This window comes from Pimephales promelas, chromosome 2, assembly GCF_988280905.1.
Source record: "Pimephales promelas chromosome 2, fPimPro1.hap1.1, whole genome shotgun sequence".
Classification (NCBI taxonomy): Eukaryota; Metazoa; Chordata; class Actinopteri; order Cypriniformes; family Leuciscidae; genus Pimephales; species Pimephales promelas.
Genome location: NC_142770.1, coordinates 177,501 through 192,500, shown reverse-complemented (window position 1 = coordinate 192,500; position 15,000 = coordinate 177,501). Strand labels below are relative to the sequence as shown.

The window sequence follows — 15,000 nt, the reverse complement described above, 5'->3', positions numbered from 1 at the left end:
TCCGAGTCTGAACTCTCGGCCGTCCCCCATCAGCTCCACTCCCGCTCCTCTGGGCCCGGACCCGTCCTCCCAGCGCTCCCAGTCACCGGTGCGTAGCGGCGCGGCGGGGGCGGTTCTGGGTGCCGTCGAGGAGGCGCCGTGTGTGAACGGGCGTTGGGGAACGCTACGGCCCAGAGCGTCGGCGCGACCACGGGACGGGAGTCCATCGCCCTCGCGAGGTCCCGATAGCCCTCCGTTACTCAACGGCTCGTCTCCGTCGCCACGCACTAGCCCAGCGGCGGTGTCTCCACCTGCGCGACCCGCGGACTACAGCTGGGACGGCGACCCGCTCGGCGCTAACGGGATTCACACGCCTCCACACACCCCGCCGGGAGCCGTTTCTCCCGCCGCACTGCGGCGCGGTCTGGAGGCCGTTAAAGCCTCGTCCTCATCCTCGTCGTCGCAACCCCAGCCTAGCGCCTCCGCAGTAACTCCTCCCACCTCCTCCAGCCCGCCACAGGCCGACGCCCACTCACTCCCTCCCATCGCCCGCCGGCTCGCACACCATCCGCCGCAGAGCCTCAACGTGGGCAAGCCGCTGTACCAGTCGCTCAACTGCAAACCCATGCAGATGTACCTGCTGGATGTGTCGCGTGCCAAGGCGGAGGGTGTGGTGTCGTGGAAGGTGTATGGCGGCGGCGGAGCGGCTAGCGCGGTCACGGGGCCGCCAGAGACCAGCCTGCACACGGTGGTTCAGGGCCGCGGGGAGCTCATCATCTTCGGCGGGCTCATGGACAAAAAGCAGAACGTCAAATATTACCCCAAAACCAACGCCTTGTACTTCGTCCGTGCCAAGAGGTAATGGAGGAGCGCTAGCCGCCGCGACACGACGGGAACGACTGCTGCCCTTACACTAATTTACCTTAAAATACTGCTCAACTCATATAAAGGACACTCAAACATAGTTGTTGTTTCAATTTATGAGTGAATGAATGAGGTTTTTGCTATGTGCTCTGCAAGAGTGTGTGTGTGTGTGTGTGTGTGTGTGTGTGTGTGTTTGAGAGAGAGAGAAATCTAGAAGGGAATGTTTTATTGTTTCTGTAGCATTTCACCCTCAGAAACATCGATCTGACTGAAGGAAACACGATTGTAGGATGAACTGATGAAATGGACCTTTTTTACCGCTCTTTCAGCCTGCATTGTTTACATTAAGTGTGTGTGTGTGTGTGTGTGTGTGAGAGAGAGAGAGAGAGAGAGAGAGAGTGATTGTGCTGTGGAGGGAATGAGACCGTGGATTGTAAACGGAAATAAAGAAAGTTCTCCATGTTTTAATTCTCTGATATAATGTGGCGTGCGTTTTTACGATATTTACTATAATAACGGAATAAAGCTGTGCGGTCACGTGTGACGTCACATGATCATCGTCTCAATTCCGTTCAACTAAAGCACTCAATTAGACATTTACTGTGATTTAAATACTGCTCCTTCAGCTTATTATCTTTCAATTGCCTTCAGCTGTTCGAACCTGACATTAGTCACAGAGAATAGTATTGCTATTTAACATTCCTCACAGTTGATTGGATCTTATGTAAAGCGCTTTGAGCACCTAGAAAAGGTCTATATGTAACGAGTTACTTAATAATGCATTTATATGTGCGTATAAGTGTGTGTGATTGCAGCCCATTGTTCTGTTTTTGACTGAAGAATGCGAGTTTAACATCCGCAGCGGGACTTTGGACAGGATTTCACCTTTAACCCATTTAAATTTATTCTGTTTGCTGCGACGCCGTTGGCTGTCCGCCGGGGAGGCTGTGAGGCGGAGGAGAAGCTGTGCGCTGATTGGTTAGGCAGGAGCAGTGGGAGGGGCCTTCGGGAGAAGCCTCGTGTTTACGAGGGTGTGTGTGTGTGTGTGTGTGTGTGAATCTCAACAGAAACGCGAGCGGACTCGGTAAGAGAGATGTTTATACTGAGAAATACTCTTGTGAAGTTGATCGTGCAGTTGAGTTGTTTGTATGTATGTGTATACACTGCTGTTCAAAGTTTATGATCGGTAAGATTTTTAATGTTTTTAAAATAAGTCTGCTCACCAAGGCTGCATTTTACCAGCAAAGAAAACAGTATAATATTGTGCAATATTATTAGAATTTAAATAAGTGTTAGTGTTTCTATGTGAATATATAGTAAAGTGTAATTTATTCCTGTTATTACAGCTGATTTTTCAGCATCATTACTCCAGTCTTCAGTGTCACGTGATTATTCTAATATGATGATCAAGAAAATATTTATGAAAATGATCAATGTTTAAAACCGTTATTTATAATTTATTTCAGAATTTTTGATGAATAAGAAAGCTCAAAAGAACAGCATTTATTTGAAATAGAATCTTTTGTAACATCATAAATGTCTTTACTGTCACTTTTAGTCCTTGATGAATAAAAGTATTGGTTTATTTTATTTTATTTCACACAAAAAATTCTTACTGACCCCAAATTTTTGAACAGTAGTGTTTAATGTTTTAATGTTATCTATAGGGGTTGTCTATATGGGACATCTATAGGGGTTGTCTATATGGGACATCTATAGGGGTTGTCTATATAGGACATCTATAGGGGTTGTCTATATGGGACATCTATAGGGGTTGTCTATATAGGACATCTATAGGGGTTGTCTATATAGGACATCTATAGGGGTTGTCTATATGGGACATCTACAGGGTTGTCTATATAGGACATCTATAGGGGTTGTCTATATGGGACATCTACAGGGTTGTCTATATGGGACATCTCCATCTATAGGGGTTGTCTATATAGGACATCTCCATCTATAGGGGTTGTCTATATGGGACATCTATAGGGGTTGTCTATATGGGACATCTTTAGGGGTTGTCTATATGGGACATCTATAGGGGTTGTCTATATGGGACATCTCCATCTATAGGGGTCGTCTATATGTCTAACAGTTCAACAAAGAGCATGATTTGTCATTGTAATTGTTAAAGAATCATTGCACTGACCAGTAACTTTGTTGCAGATTTGAATCCTGGACTTGATTTGTCAGAAACATGCTAATACAGTATAACGTCACACACATGAGCATGACGAGATAACCGGCGGCCCAGCTGGATCTTCGCTGTCTCCTGGCTCCAGACATGTCTGTGACGCGGCTCCTGACCCCTCCGCAGACCCTCGGCCCCGGGCCCCTGTGGCCCCCGCTGGACTTCAGCCTGGGTGCGCTGGCGTGCTGCGGGGCATGTGTGTTCACCAACCCGCTGGAGGTGGTGAAGACGCGTCTGCAGCTGCAGGGCGAGCTGAGGGCCCGCGGCTCCTACCAGCGGCTGTACCGCGGGGTCCTGCAGGCGCTGTGGCTCGTGGGCCGCACCGACGGGGTCCGGGGCCTGCAGAAGGGGCTCACGGCGGCGCTGCTGTACCAGGGCCTGATGAACGGCGTCCGGCTCGGGTTCTACTCCTACACGCAGGCCTCGGGACTCGCCGACGGCCCCGGGGGGAGTCTGATCGCAGGGGCCGCGGCTGGAGCTCTGGGGGCCTTCGTCGCCTCGCCCGCGTATCTGGTAGGACTATCTGTACTGTTGTTGCCATCCACCTGAAACTGTTTTATTTCTGATAAATCCAGTTTGTGTATATGTTCAGTTTGCAACTTTAGATGGAAACACAGCTAGTGTCACGAGCTGAAGTGAAAGAATGCAACATGAGCAGCGTTTGCTGAATTCCTGGTTGTGTAGCGTCTTCAACACACTCGTTTTCAGGAACAATCAGTCAGTAACATGAGCTGTTATGTATATGTGAGTCACACACACGCACACAGAGAGAGAGAGAGTGTGTTGACAGTAAGGCATCCAGAGACGGCCTCAAATATCAGAAAGGCAGAGGAAGTGAAAGATGAGTATTTACGGCGTTTACAGTGATAAGTGTGTTTACATGAGAGTGATGCGTTTCCTGTGTGTATTTCTACAGATAAAAACACACCTGCAGGCGCAGACGGTGGCGGCCATCGCTGTCGGTCACCAGCACAACCATCAGGTACGAGATCTGCAGCGCCACTTACAGTGTGTGTGTGTGTGTGTGTGTGTGTGTGTTCTGCCCTGGTAACCAATCAGAGTCCAGCACACAGAGGCGTGTGAACGGACACAGCGTCACATGATACAGCTGAACTCTGACCAGATCTTTATCAGCCAATCACATATTAGAGTATATTTTAGTTTGAGTTTATATGAGTATATATACAAGTTTATATGCATAAATATGAGTTTATTTGAGGAAATATGAGTTTATTTGAGATTAAATGAGTATGTGTGTATATTTGAGTATGGGTATATTGGACAGTATTAGTGAGTGATTGTGATTGGTGCTCCTTAGAGCGTGTCGAGCGCGCTGCTGTCCATCTACCGGCGCGAGGGTGTGACGGGTCTGTGGCGCGGGGTCAACGGGGCCGTGCCAAGGGTCACGGTGGGGTCAGCGGCTCAACTCTCCACGTTCAGCTCGGCTAAAGACTGGGTCACACGCGCGCAGGTCAGCACACACACATCCTCTTATGAACATAATTGAGCTGTTCATTATAAAACCTTTTTTATAGCACTTGTGCTTCAGTTGGAGGGTTAGTGCTTCAGAAGGCTAACGTGCCTAACTATAATTAGGTAAAGTACATTAGCGCTGGTTAAGTGTGTGAATGTGTGTTTCCAGTGGTTCAGTCCTCACAGCTGGCTCATCGCGCTCATCGCTGCCATGATTAGCGGAGTCGCCGTGTCCATCACGATGACCCCGTTTGACGTCATCAGCACACGACTGTACAACCAACCAGTGGACGAGTTTAAGAGGGTAAAACACATACTTATTCACCAAGATTATATCAAATAATATTCATTTCAGTGTTGGGGTTCTCTTTAAGAACTTGAGTTACGTAATCAGAACATTCAAGTAACTAGTAAAGTAACGCATTACAAATTTACAACAAAATATCTGAGTTACTTTTTCAAATAAGAAACGCAAGTTACTTTGTTTTCCCATTTATTGCCTGACAGCTCTCCTGTCCCCATGTTGAGACAAATCTAAGTGCAGGTGTGTGTGTGTGTGTTTTGAGGAGATTCAGTTTCAGAAAAGCAGAATCAGAATACCATGCAAACCTCCAATAATAACTACATAAAACGTACATTTCTATGCATTTCGTCTCACTTTATTGACCAATTTGCATTTCCTTCAGCCTGAGGCTTATGTTTTCACTTTTGGTGTGAAAGGGTCTTTACATTTACCCAAAAATAGCACTTTTTTGTTTAAAAAAAAAAAAGCCCAGCCCAGCTGAAAAAAGTAACGCAAAATTAACATAACTAATACATTTTCTAAAAAAGACACTAAATAACGCAATTAGTTACTTTTTAAGTGAGTAACACAATATAGTAATGCATTACTTTTCAAAGTAACTCCCCAACACTGCTTAATTTACAGTATTAAAACCAGAGGTGTGTGTGTGTGTGTGTGTGTGTGTCTCAGGGCCGCCTGTACAGCGGGTTTGTGGACTGTCTGATGAAGGTTTGCGCCGCTGAGGGGATTGTGGGTCTGTATAAGGGAATGGTGCCGGTGTTTGTGCGTTTGGCTCCTCATACGGTTCTCAGTATGCTCATATGGGACGTCCTGAGGCAGCGAGCGCTGCTATACACACACTGAAGAGATTCCCCATACTCCAACACTCACTCCACGCCGGACTCAATGCAGTTGGGTTTACCTCACCAGTGTGTCTTATTTCTAAATAACTAAAAGACTCTTTGTGTTTTTAAAACGTGATGATTAAAGTTTCTACTGACAGACTCTCTGTGATTATTAGTGCAGCTTCAGAACACAAATAACACCAGTAACTTTACTTCATGTCTGGTTTAGACACACACACACACATGTATATTTCTAGTATTTATCGACACATTCGCATGTTAACGGTTCCCGCGGTGGCGGCTAATGGTCACATGACATGCTGCTAAACAAATAAAATATTAGATGTTTCTTTTTATTTTAATTGTTTTCCACGTGTTTATAAAACGCTCGTGTCACGTGCGCGCGCCTCTCACCGTGTCCTGCGGTTCTGTCCATAAGTTCTGAGGTGATTATTTAATGGTTCTCTGCTGTTGCTCCAGCAGGTGGCGCTGCATGATGAGTGTTGTTCTTCCCTCAGTCTTGCAGATGTCGATAACCATCATCAGCAGATCTGAGAAGAAAAATAACTTCTACGGCTTTTGCCGCGTTTAGATCGGAACATTTCTACTGCGCAGTGGACGAGGAGGGTCACGTGCCTTTCTTGCGCGTACTTGGCCCGTTTGGTCGTTAATCTACAACAGGAATTGAAGGATATTTTAATTTATTTATTTTTATTTCAATTAAAGACAAGCACAATGCAAAATATAAAAGGCATTCTAAGTTCTTAGACAAAAATACAAGGCATTGTAATTCAGATTACATAAAAAAGGAATAATAACAACAACTAAAATATAAAATGGATGTATTGGAAAAATACAAACTAATAATAAAAAGAAAGAAATTGAATAAAAAGTGCTATATTATATTAGGGCAGTTACATGTATTTTAAAAGCTTTCAATTTTTTTTTTGATTTTTTACGCTCTTTATTTTGTGATCTCATGTTTGAAAGAGGTTTTTATATTGTTGTGAGGTATATTGTGAGAACGATGTTATTTGAAAATCAGTCCAAAAAGAAAGAAAAGGGGCAATACAGAAATAAACGAAGATGCTTTGCTTCTGTGAGTCTCAGGAATCAGATTCATTGAATAATTTGTTTCGGTGTTTATAGTTTTACCTCAGATCAGCTCGTGAATAAATGTGTAAGTGAAACACACAGCAGTGCAGATAATAACGTGTATGTGCAGATAAGAGCTGGATAAACAGGTTAAACCACATCTTGCTCAGGATGAATTATGAATCAAAAACCTTTATATTAGGCGACCATTTCAAAAACTACATCAGCTGATATACGTCTCTATAACCTCACGCCAGTCAGGTTGCGCTTATAAACGTGTGATTGTTGTTATATGTCAGATAATTAATGAGATTCCTCATCTGTCCTGTGGGCGGAGCCTGTGTCAGGCCGCGCATGCGCCTTTCCGCATCAGTGACGTAATCGACGCATTCCTCAGCCCCTCCCCCTCCGGGTTCCACATGATGGAGGTTCTTCTCGATGTTAAACCCACAGATATAATCATGCTGATTCACAGACAATCCTGCGTAAAGTTTGCATAGTTTATATAGTTTGTTTAATTCATATAGTTTATGTAACTTATATAGTTCTTATCGTTTACTATGTAGTTTCGAGTTTTAGAGATAAGCTTGTCATATTTTGTATATGGCAATGGCAGTTTTCTTTATATAGCACCATTAAATACAACCTAAGTTGACCAATGTGCTTTACAACAACATCAATAAACACAAACATTACTAAATTAAGTTAATAATGAATTAAAATATTATTAAATGTATAGTTTTTATAATTCGTTTATTTCAAGTTTGATTAGTTCATTAGTTTCTTGTATTTCCCAGGATCGAGTGAGGGGGGGATGGGAGAGAAAAGAAGGCAGACACACAGAGGGAGGTAGAGAAAATAACACTGACAGAACAATGAGACGACACACACACACACACACACACACACACACACACACACACAGGAGTGGAGCTGGAAAAGGCAGGTACAGTCACATCCTGTTGCCTCGGTGTGATAAAGCAGAGAAAACTGAGTGTGTGTGTGTGTGTGTGTGTGTGTGTGTTCAAGTAACTGCATGCCTTTGTGTGTTTGTAAGCATGATATAGTGCATGACTGCTGGTGTGTGTGTGTCACATTTTACTGCTTTGTCAGTCAGTAACTGTTTAACTTCACCTCTGCTGATCTGAGAGAGAGAGAGAGAGAGAGAGAGAGAGAGTGTGTGTGTGTGTGTGTGTGTGTGTGAGAGAGAGAGAGAGTGTGTGTGTGTGTGTGTGTGTGTGTGTGTGTGAGAGAGAGAGAGAGAGAGTGTGTGTGTGTGTGTGTGTGTGTGTGTGTGTGAGAGAGAGAGAGAGAGAGAGAGAGAGAGAGAGGAAAAGGCGTGTCCTCGTGCAGAAATGATCCTTACTGCTACTATTCTCTCTCTCTCTCTCTCTCTCTCTCTCTCTCTCTCTCTCTCACACTCACTCACTCACTCACACACACACACACACACACACACACACACACACACAGATCGCAAGGAAAGAGGAGCGACTGACTGGAAGAGTTTGATCTGCTGTTCAGGTAAGAAACATTTGAGAAAGAAAAGAGTCGCGATCAGACTCAAATCACTGATTCCTCAACAGCTGGACAGAAAACAGAAACAGTGGGTCACCATGTGAATTAGATGTGTGTGTGGACACAATCCACACGTGTGTGTTCTGATTTATTCTGTACGTCAATATTCGACCCAAACCCTCATCGCTCGACACATCACGACTGAACTTCGGTCTCGAAGACTCGACACGCCTAAACGCGTCTGATCACTCTGACAGATCATTATTTATTTAGTTCATCTCTTCTCTCTGCAAAAGTGTTCAGTAATATTATATAACTATACTATGTATTATGCTATGTTTATGTAGTTTGGATAATTCATACCTTTGTATAGTTTATATAGTTTAAGTTTATATAATTTAAGTTGATACAGTTAATATAGTTTGAGTGTATATGGATTGGATAGTAGTTTAGTTGTTAATTTTAATGTATGTTCTGTGTTAGTTTCATTTTCATCCTGAGTTAGTTAGTTCCCTTGTTTAATTAGTTTCTATAGTCCCTATTTCCACACGCCTGAATCATAATCATAATTATAATCATAATCATGCGCTGTTGGTTCGTTAAGGAGAACTGAGACTGAGACTTGATGTACTTTGAAGTTTATATAATTGGTTTAGTTTATGCTGTTTGCATAATATATATATATATATATATATATATATATATACATATGTGTAGTTTCTATATTATTTTATTCAGTTAGTTAATATATATGCAAAGTGTTCAGTAACTCCATGTGCAATAAAACAGATTTTATTAAAAAAGTAATTCAGTGTTAAATAATGTCAGTTGATTAGACTGGTTTGGTCGTTTCAGCATCATGGCGTCCGCGGCGCCTCAGAAAAGGATGGTGTCGTCTGTCTTCATCACTCTGTCGTCTCCGTTCAGGGCGACCGTCACCCCGACGGCTCAGGTCCACAGCAGCAGCCCGACGCGAGAGCAGCCGCGGCTACAGAGCTCGGCGTCGCATGAGGAACGGATCAGCCCGCTGTACGCCCAGCCCACAGCCGCCCCCTGCAGGCGGGACAGCACACGCACACCGGATGGTGAGGAGCGCTTCACTACACAGCAGTTCAAAGTAGCTTCGCACAACATCATGCTCATGATTATAAGTTAGAACTGGGCAATAATATAATTTGTGCAGTTGAGATTTGCTGTACAGTACATACATATATGTGATAGTAAAAAGGATTTGCTGATTGATTCTTGATCTGTTAGTGTTTGTAAGCAGTAACCCTGATGACCTCCCTCCTCCATATGACCCTGAGCCCGGACCCCCGGACGCCCCTGCAGAGGTCAATCTGTCAGAGAGATCGGTGCCCCCTGCTGGTGGGATGGTGAACGAGCCGTCAGCCGGACCGCACTGCACCGGTGAGAATCCTCCTGATAACTGGAATAATCCTGTGAGAGGACAGTTGTTCAGAGCTGTGTGTGTGTGTGTGTGTGTGCCTCAGATGTGTGTGGGTTCTGCCGTAAGCTGGTGCCCCTGTCTGAACCGGCCATCGACGCTCTGAACCGCACGTACCATGCCTCATGCTTCCAGTGCCGGCAGTGTCACGCTCCCCTGGCTGCCAGACTCTACTACACTAAATCTGGGATTCCTCTGTGTGAGGACTGTTACCAGGTACTGAGTGTGTGTGTGTGAGCACTGTTACCAGGTACTGAGTATGTTAGTGTGTGTGTGTGTGTGAGGGGATGTCCAGGGATGGGTTGCTTGCGTTAAAGTAGTGTCCAGGGATGGGGTGCTTGCACTAGAGTAGTGTCCAGGGATGGGGTGCTTTCCCTAGATTACTGTTCAGGGATGGGGTGCTTGCCCTAGAGTAGTGTCCAGGGATGGGTTGCTTGCGCTAGAGTAGTGTCCAGGGATGGGTTGCTTGGGCTAGAGTACTGTCCAGGGATGGGGTGCTTGCCCTAGAGTACTGTCCAGGGATGGGGTGCTTGCGCTAGAGTAGTGTCCAGAGATGGGGTGCTTGGGCTAGAGTAGTGTCCAGGGATGGGTTGCTTGCGCTAGAGTAGTGTCCAGGAATGGGGTGCTTTCCCTAGACTACTGTCCAGGGATGGGGTGCTTGCGCTAGAGTAGTGTCCAGAGATGGGGTGCTTGGGCTAGAGTAGTGTCCAGGGATGGGTTGCTTGCGCTAGAGTAGTGTCCAGGAATGGGGTGCTTTCCCTAGACTACTGTCCAGGGATGGGGTGCTTGCGCTAGAGTAGTGTCCAGAGATGGGGTGCTTGGGCTAGAGTACTGTCCAGGGATGGGGTGCTTGCGCTAGAGTAGTGTCCAGAGATGGGGTGCTTGCCCTAGAGTACTGTCCAGGGATGGGTTGCTTGCGCTAGAGTAGTGTCCAGGGATGGGGTGCTTGCCCTAGAGTACTGTCCAGGGATGGGTTGCTTGCGCTAGAGTAGTGTCCAGGGATGGGGTGCTTGCCCTAGAGTACTGTCCAGAGATGGGTTGCTTGAGCTAGACTACTGTCCAGGGATGGGGTGCTTGCGCTAGAGTAGTGTCCAGAGATGGGGTGCTTGCCCTAGAGTACTGTCCAGGGATGGGTTGCTTGCGCTAGAGTAGTGTCCAGGGATGGGGTGCTTGCCCTAGAGTACTGTCCAGGGATGGGTTGCTTGCGCTAGAGTAGTGTCCAGGAATGGGGTGCTTTCCCTAGACTACTGTCCAGGGATGGGGTGCTTGCGCTAGAGTAGTGTCCAGAGATGGGGTGCTTGGGCTAGAGTAGTGTCCAGGAATGGGGTGCTTTCCCTAGACTACTGTCCAGGGATGGGGTGCTTGCGCTAGAGTAGTGTCCAGAGATGGGGTGCTTGGGCTAGAGTACTGTCCAGGGATGGGGTGCTTGCCCTAGAGTACTGTCCAGGGCTGGGTTGCTTGCGCTAGAGTAGTGTCCAGGAATGGGGTGCTTTCCCTAGACTACTGTCCAGGGATGGGGTGCTTGCGCTAGAGTAGTGTCCAGAGATGGGGTGCTTGGGCTAGAGTACTGTCCAGGGATGGGGTGCTTGCCCTAGAGTACTGTCCAGGGATGGGTTGCTTGCGCTAGAGTAGTGTCCAGGGATGGGGTGCTTGCCCTACAGTAGTGTCCAGGGATGGGGTGCTTGAGCTAGAGTAATTTCGAGGGATGGGTTGCTTGCCCTACAGTAGTGTCCAGGGATGGGGTGCTTGAGCTAGAGTAGTGTCCAGGGATGGGGTGCTTGCGCTAGAGTAATGTCGAGGGATGGGTTGCTTGCCCAAAAGTAGTGTCCAGGGATGGGGTGCTTGCGCTAGAGTAATTTCGAGGGATGGGTTGCTTGCCCAAAAGTAGTGTCCAGGGATGGGGTGCTTGCGCTAGAGTAGTGTCCAGGGATTGGTTGCTTGCGCTAGAGTAGTGTCCAGGAATGGGGTGCTTTGCCTAGAGTACTGTCCAGGGATGGGGTGCTTGCGCTAGAGTAGTGTCCAGAGATGGGGTGCTTGGGCTAGAGTACTGTCCAGGGATGGGGTGCTTGCCCTAGCGTAGTGTCCAGGAATGGGGTGCTTTGCCTAGAGTACTGTCCAGGGATGGGGTGCTTGCGCTAGAGTAGTGTCCAGCGATGGGGTGCTTGCCCTAGAGTACTGTCCAGGGATGGGTTGCTTGGGCTAGAGTAGTGTCCAGAGATGGGTTGCTTGCGCTAGAGTAGTGTCCAGGAATGGGGTGCTTTGCCTAGAGTACTGTCCAGGAATGGGGTGCTTTGCCTAGAGTACTGTCCAGGGATGGGGTGCTTGCGCTAGAGTAGTGTCCAGGGATGGGGTGCTTGCGCTAGAGTAGTGTCCAGGGATGGTTTGCTTGCGCTAGAGTAGTGTCCAGGGATGGGGTGCTTGCCCTAGAGTAGTGTCCAGGGATGGTTTGCTTGCGCTAGAGTAGTGTCCAGGGATGGGGTGCTTGCGCTAGAGTAGTGTCCAGGGATGGTTTGCTTGCGCTAGAGTAGTGTCCAGGGATGGGGTGCTTGCGCTAGAGTAGTGTCCAGCGATGGGGTGCTTGCCCTAGAGTACTGTCCAGGGATGGGTTGCTTGGGCTAGAGTAGTGTCCAGAGATGGGTTGCTTGCGCTAGAGTAGTGTCCAGGAATGGGGTGCTTTGCCTAGAGTACTGTCCAGGAATGGGGTGCTTTGCCTAGAGTACTGTCCAGGGATGGGTTGCTTGCGCTAGAGTAGTGTCCAGGGATGGGTTGCTTGCGCTAGAGTAGTGTCCAGGGATGGTTTGCTTGCGCTAGAGTAGTGTCCAGGGATGGGGTGCTTGCCCTAGAGTACTGTCCAGGGATGGGTTGCTTGCGCTAGAGTAGTGTCCAGGGATGGGTTGCTTGCGCTAGAGTAGTGTCCAGGGATGGGGTGCTTGGGCTAGAGTACTGTCCAGGGATGGGGTGCTTGCCCTAGAGTACTGTCCAGGGATGGGGTGCTTGCGCTAGAGTAGTGTCCAGGGATGGGGTGCTTGCCCTAGAGTAATGTCGAGGGATGGGTTGCTTGCGTTAGAGTAGTGTCTAGGAATGGGGTGCTTTCCCTAGAGTACTGTCCAGGGATGGGGTGCTTGCCCAAGAGTAGTGTCCAGGAATGGGGTGCATGCGCTAGAGTAGTGTCCAGGGATGGGGTGCTTGCCCTAGAGTGATGTCGAGGGATGGGTTGCTTGCGCTAGCTTGATCAGGTAGTAATTGGTTTGTTGCTGCCATCGATGCGACCAAGGATACCCCACCGATGTGTTGCTTCTAGGGGTGTAACGGTACATGTATTCGTATTGAACCGTTTTGGTTCGAGGCTTCCGGTTCGGTACGCATACAAACCGAACGATTGCTTGGACCATTTTTCCTGCCGGCAAAATTCGTGCTGACGCGGCCAACACAACGTTGCGCAACATCAAATGGCAAGCGTAATGAAAGCAGAACGAAACTGCGCTACTCATTATGTGCTTCACGAATCGTTTATCAGTTCGGACCAGCAACATCTGTGCAGCGCGAGCCGATCTCGACCAAGCGACACTGTTACTACACAGCGCTAAGAGATCCGGTAAAGAAAACATTTGAATTCGCCACTCGGGTAATAACATCGCTGCCAGATCTAGTGAGATGCATTCACATTTCTCCGTTATTAACCGTAGATCTCTATTAGATCAAACAGCGCTGTCATGGAAACCAGGAGAAACACTGTGCCGTGAATGAACTTTACGTCCACAGACCAGCAACATTCACCATGGATTTAATATAGTAACACTAACTGGAACCAGTTTGGCTGGAATGGTGAAATGCTTTCAAGTACTTCACACATCTTTTACCAGCACTTCAAAATTCAAATATTATATAAATAAATATATATTTAAATGTTATTTTTAATGTGATGACCAAAACATTATTTGTTCACCCTTCAAAGATGACCCCCATTTATAAACCTGAAAGTTTCAAGATCTAGGAAAACTCACACTTATTTAAAAATATTTTTTCTTTAAACAAATAGGAAATTTCTCTGGCATTTCTTTCTTTTTGCTGTATCGAAAACGTACCGAACCGTGACTTTAAAACTGAGGTACGTACCGAACCGTGATTTTTGTGTACCGTTACACCCCTAGTTGCTTCACCTGCCGCTAGGACCAGAGCCACCATTAGCCGAGTACCCAAGGGTCCTCGTTTCCAGCCGACGCCATGTGGAGGAGGGGCTTGGGTTTTGTCGGCCACACACACACACACCTGAAGGGGGTTTATCTGAGATATAATTCTAATATACACATTATATTGTTATGCTGATTATAACAGGCCAGTCTGGAGCCGTGCTGGGCGTGTGGTGATGTCATCAAAGACCATGTGATCCGAGCGCTTGAACGAGCCTATCACCCGCCCTGTTTCGTGTGCGTGACGTGCCGGCAGCCAATCGGAGAGCAGCGTTTTGCGCAGGGGGAAGTGGGAGAGGTTTACTGTCTGCAGGACTATTACAGGTACAGCATCTGTGTTTCCACACAACTGTTCTGAGGAGAAGCTCGGCAAAGCACACTAAGAAACGTTGAACTGAAATGGCAAATTGCACATTAGTTCTAAAAAATAGCATGCGCTCACATGAGGCTAATTATTTTATTTTTGTCCGATAAGAAGGTGCGATGAAAACATTTAGCAAAAAATTCCCCGATGTACAACAAAACATTCATGTGAGGCTGTGATTGGATGGAGTAACCAGTGATATTGTTCTCTGGAACACGCGGGGCAAACGCTGCGTTATTCTCACATGCTTTATCCCATATTCCAGCTTTGTATGGAAACGAAGCTCATGTTGATGTTGAATAACATGGATATAAAAGTCATTATGATATATTATGATTATAGAATAACACATGTGTTTCTGTGCAGGAAATACGCTCCTCAGTGCCGCTCGTGTTCAGAGCTGATAATCCCTCGAGACGACGGAACCGACAGCTTCACTGTGCAGTGCCTGGAGCACTCCTACCATGAGCACTGTTACCGCTGCGAGGTGTGTGTGTGTGTGTGTGTGTGTGTGTGTGTGTGCGCGCCTGGGGCACTCCTACCATGAGCACTGTTACCGCTGCGAGGTGTTTGTGTGTGTGTGTGTGTGTGTGTGTGTGTGTATGTGTGTGCGCACCTGGGGCACTCCTACCATGAGCACTGTTACCGCTGCGAGGTGTGTGTGTGTGTGTGTGTGTGTGTGTGTGTGTGTATGTGTGTGCGCACCTGGGGCACTCCTACCATGAGCACTGTTACCGCTGCGAGGTGTGTG

General features: G+C 47.0%; 3 protein-coding genes across 4 annotated transcripts in view; all 3 read left to right on the top strand.

Annotated features, from left to right (window-relative positions):
• fbxo42 (F-box protein 42) overlaps window positions 1-1,324 on the top strand; it is a 6,148-nt gene extending 4,824 nt beyond the window's left edge. Inside the window, exon 10 of the mRNA XM_039682521.2 lies at window positions 1-1,324. This exon is cut by the window's left edge and continues 56 nt beyond it. Within this exon, the coding sequence (XP_039538455.1) occupies window positions 1-841 (841 nt within the window). The 3' untranslated portion in view covers window positions 842-1,324.
• Window positions 1,325-1,542: 218 nt separating this feature from the next.
• Window positions 1,543-5,792, top strand: slc25a34 (solute carrier family 25 member 34). Of its 2 annotated transcripts, none has more exons than XM_039682531.2 (6): window positions 1,543-1,927; window positions 3,010-3,547; window positions 3,951-4,016; window positions 4,353-4,505; window positions 4,677-4,811; window positions 5,481-5,792. In XM_039682531.2, exons 2-6 carry the CDS (start codon window positions 3,128-3,130, stop codon window positions 5,652-5,654), a joined length of 948 nt encoding a protein of 315 aa, XP_039538465.2. In that variant the 5' UTR covers window positions 1,543-1,927; window positions 3,010-3,127; the 3' UTR covers window positions 5,655-5,792. The 2 variants fall into 2 exon arrangements, with proteins under 2 accessions (XP_039538465.2, XP_039538466.2); XM_039682532.2 differs by lacking the exon at window positions 1,543-1,927 and adding an exon at window positions 1,959-2,029.
• Window positions 5,793-8,092: 2,300 nt separating this feature from the next.
• The window catches only part of fblim1 (filamin binding LIM protein 1), a 9,205-nt gene continuing 2,297 nt past the window's right edge, over window positions 8,093-15,000 (top strand). Inside the window, exons 1-6 of the mRNA XM_039682530.2 lie at window positions 8,093-8,254; window positions 9,104-9,333; window positions 9,506-9,658; window positions 9,742-9,911; window positions 14,031-14,209; window positions 14,616-14,736. Of these exons, the coding sequence (XP_039538464.2) occupies window positions 9,108-9,333; window positions 9,506-9,658; window positions 9,742-9,911; window positions 14,031-14,209; window positions 14,616-14,736 (849 nt within the window). The 5' untranslated portion in view covers window positions 8,093-8,254; window positions 9,104-9,107. The remainder of the gene's footprint in view (window positions 8,255-9,103; window positions 9,334-9,505; window positions 9,659-9,741; window positions 9,912-14,030; window positions 14,210-14,615; window positions 14,737-15,000) is intronic.

Bases quoted from the DNA above. Each gene is read 5' to 3' on its own strand.
- slc25a34 (XM_039682531.2), top strand. From the start codon at position 3,128: ATGTCTGTGACGCGGCTCCTGACCCCTCCGCAGACCCTCGGCCCCGGG. The intron at 3,548-3,950 runs GTAGGACTATCT...GTATTTCTACAG, and splicing joins TCGCCTCGCCCGCGTATCTG to ATAAAAACACACCTGCAGGC. The intron at 4,506-4,676 runs GTCAGCACACAC...GTGTGTTTCCAG, and splicing joins ACTGGGTCACACGCGCGCAG to TGGTTCAGTCCTCACAGCTG.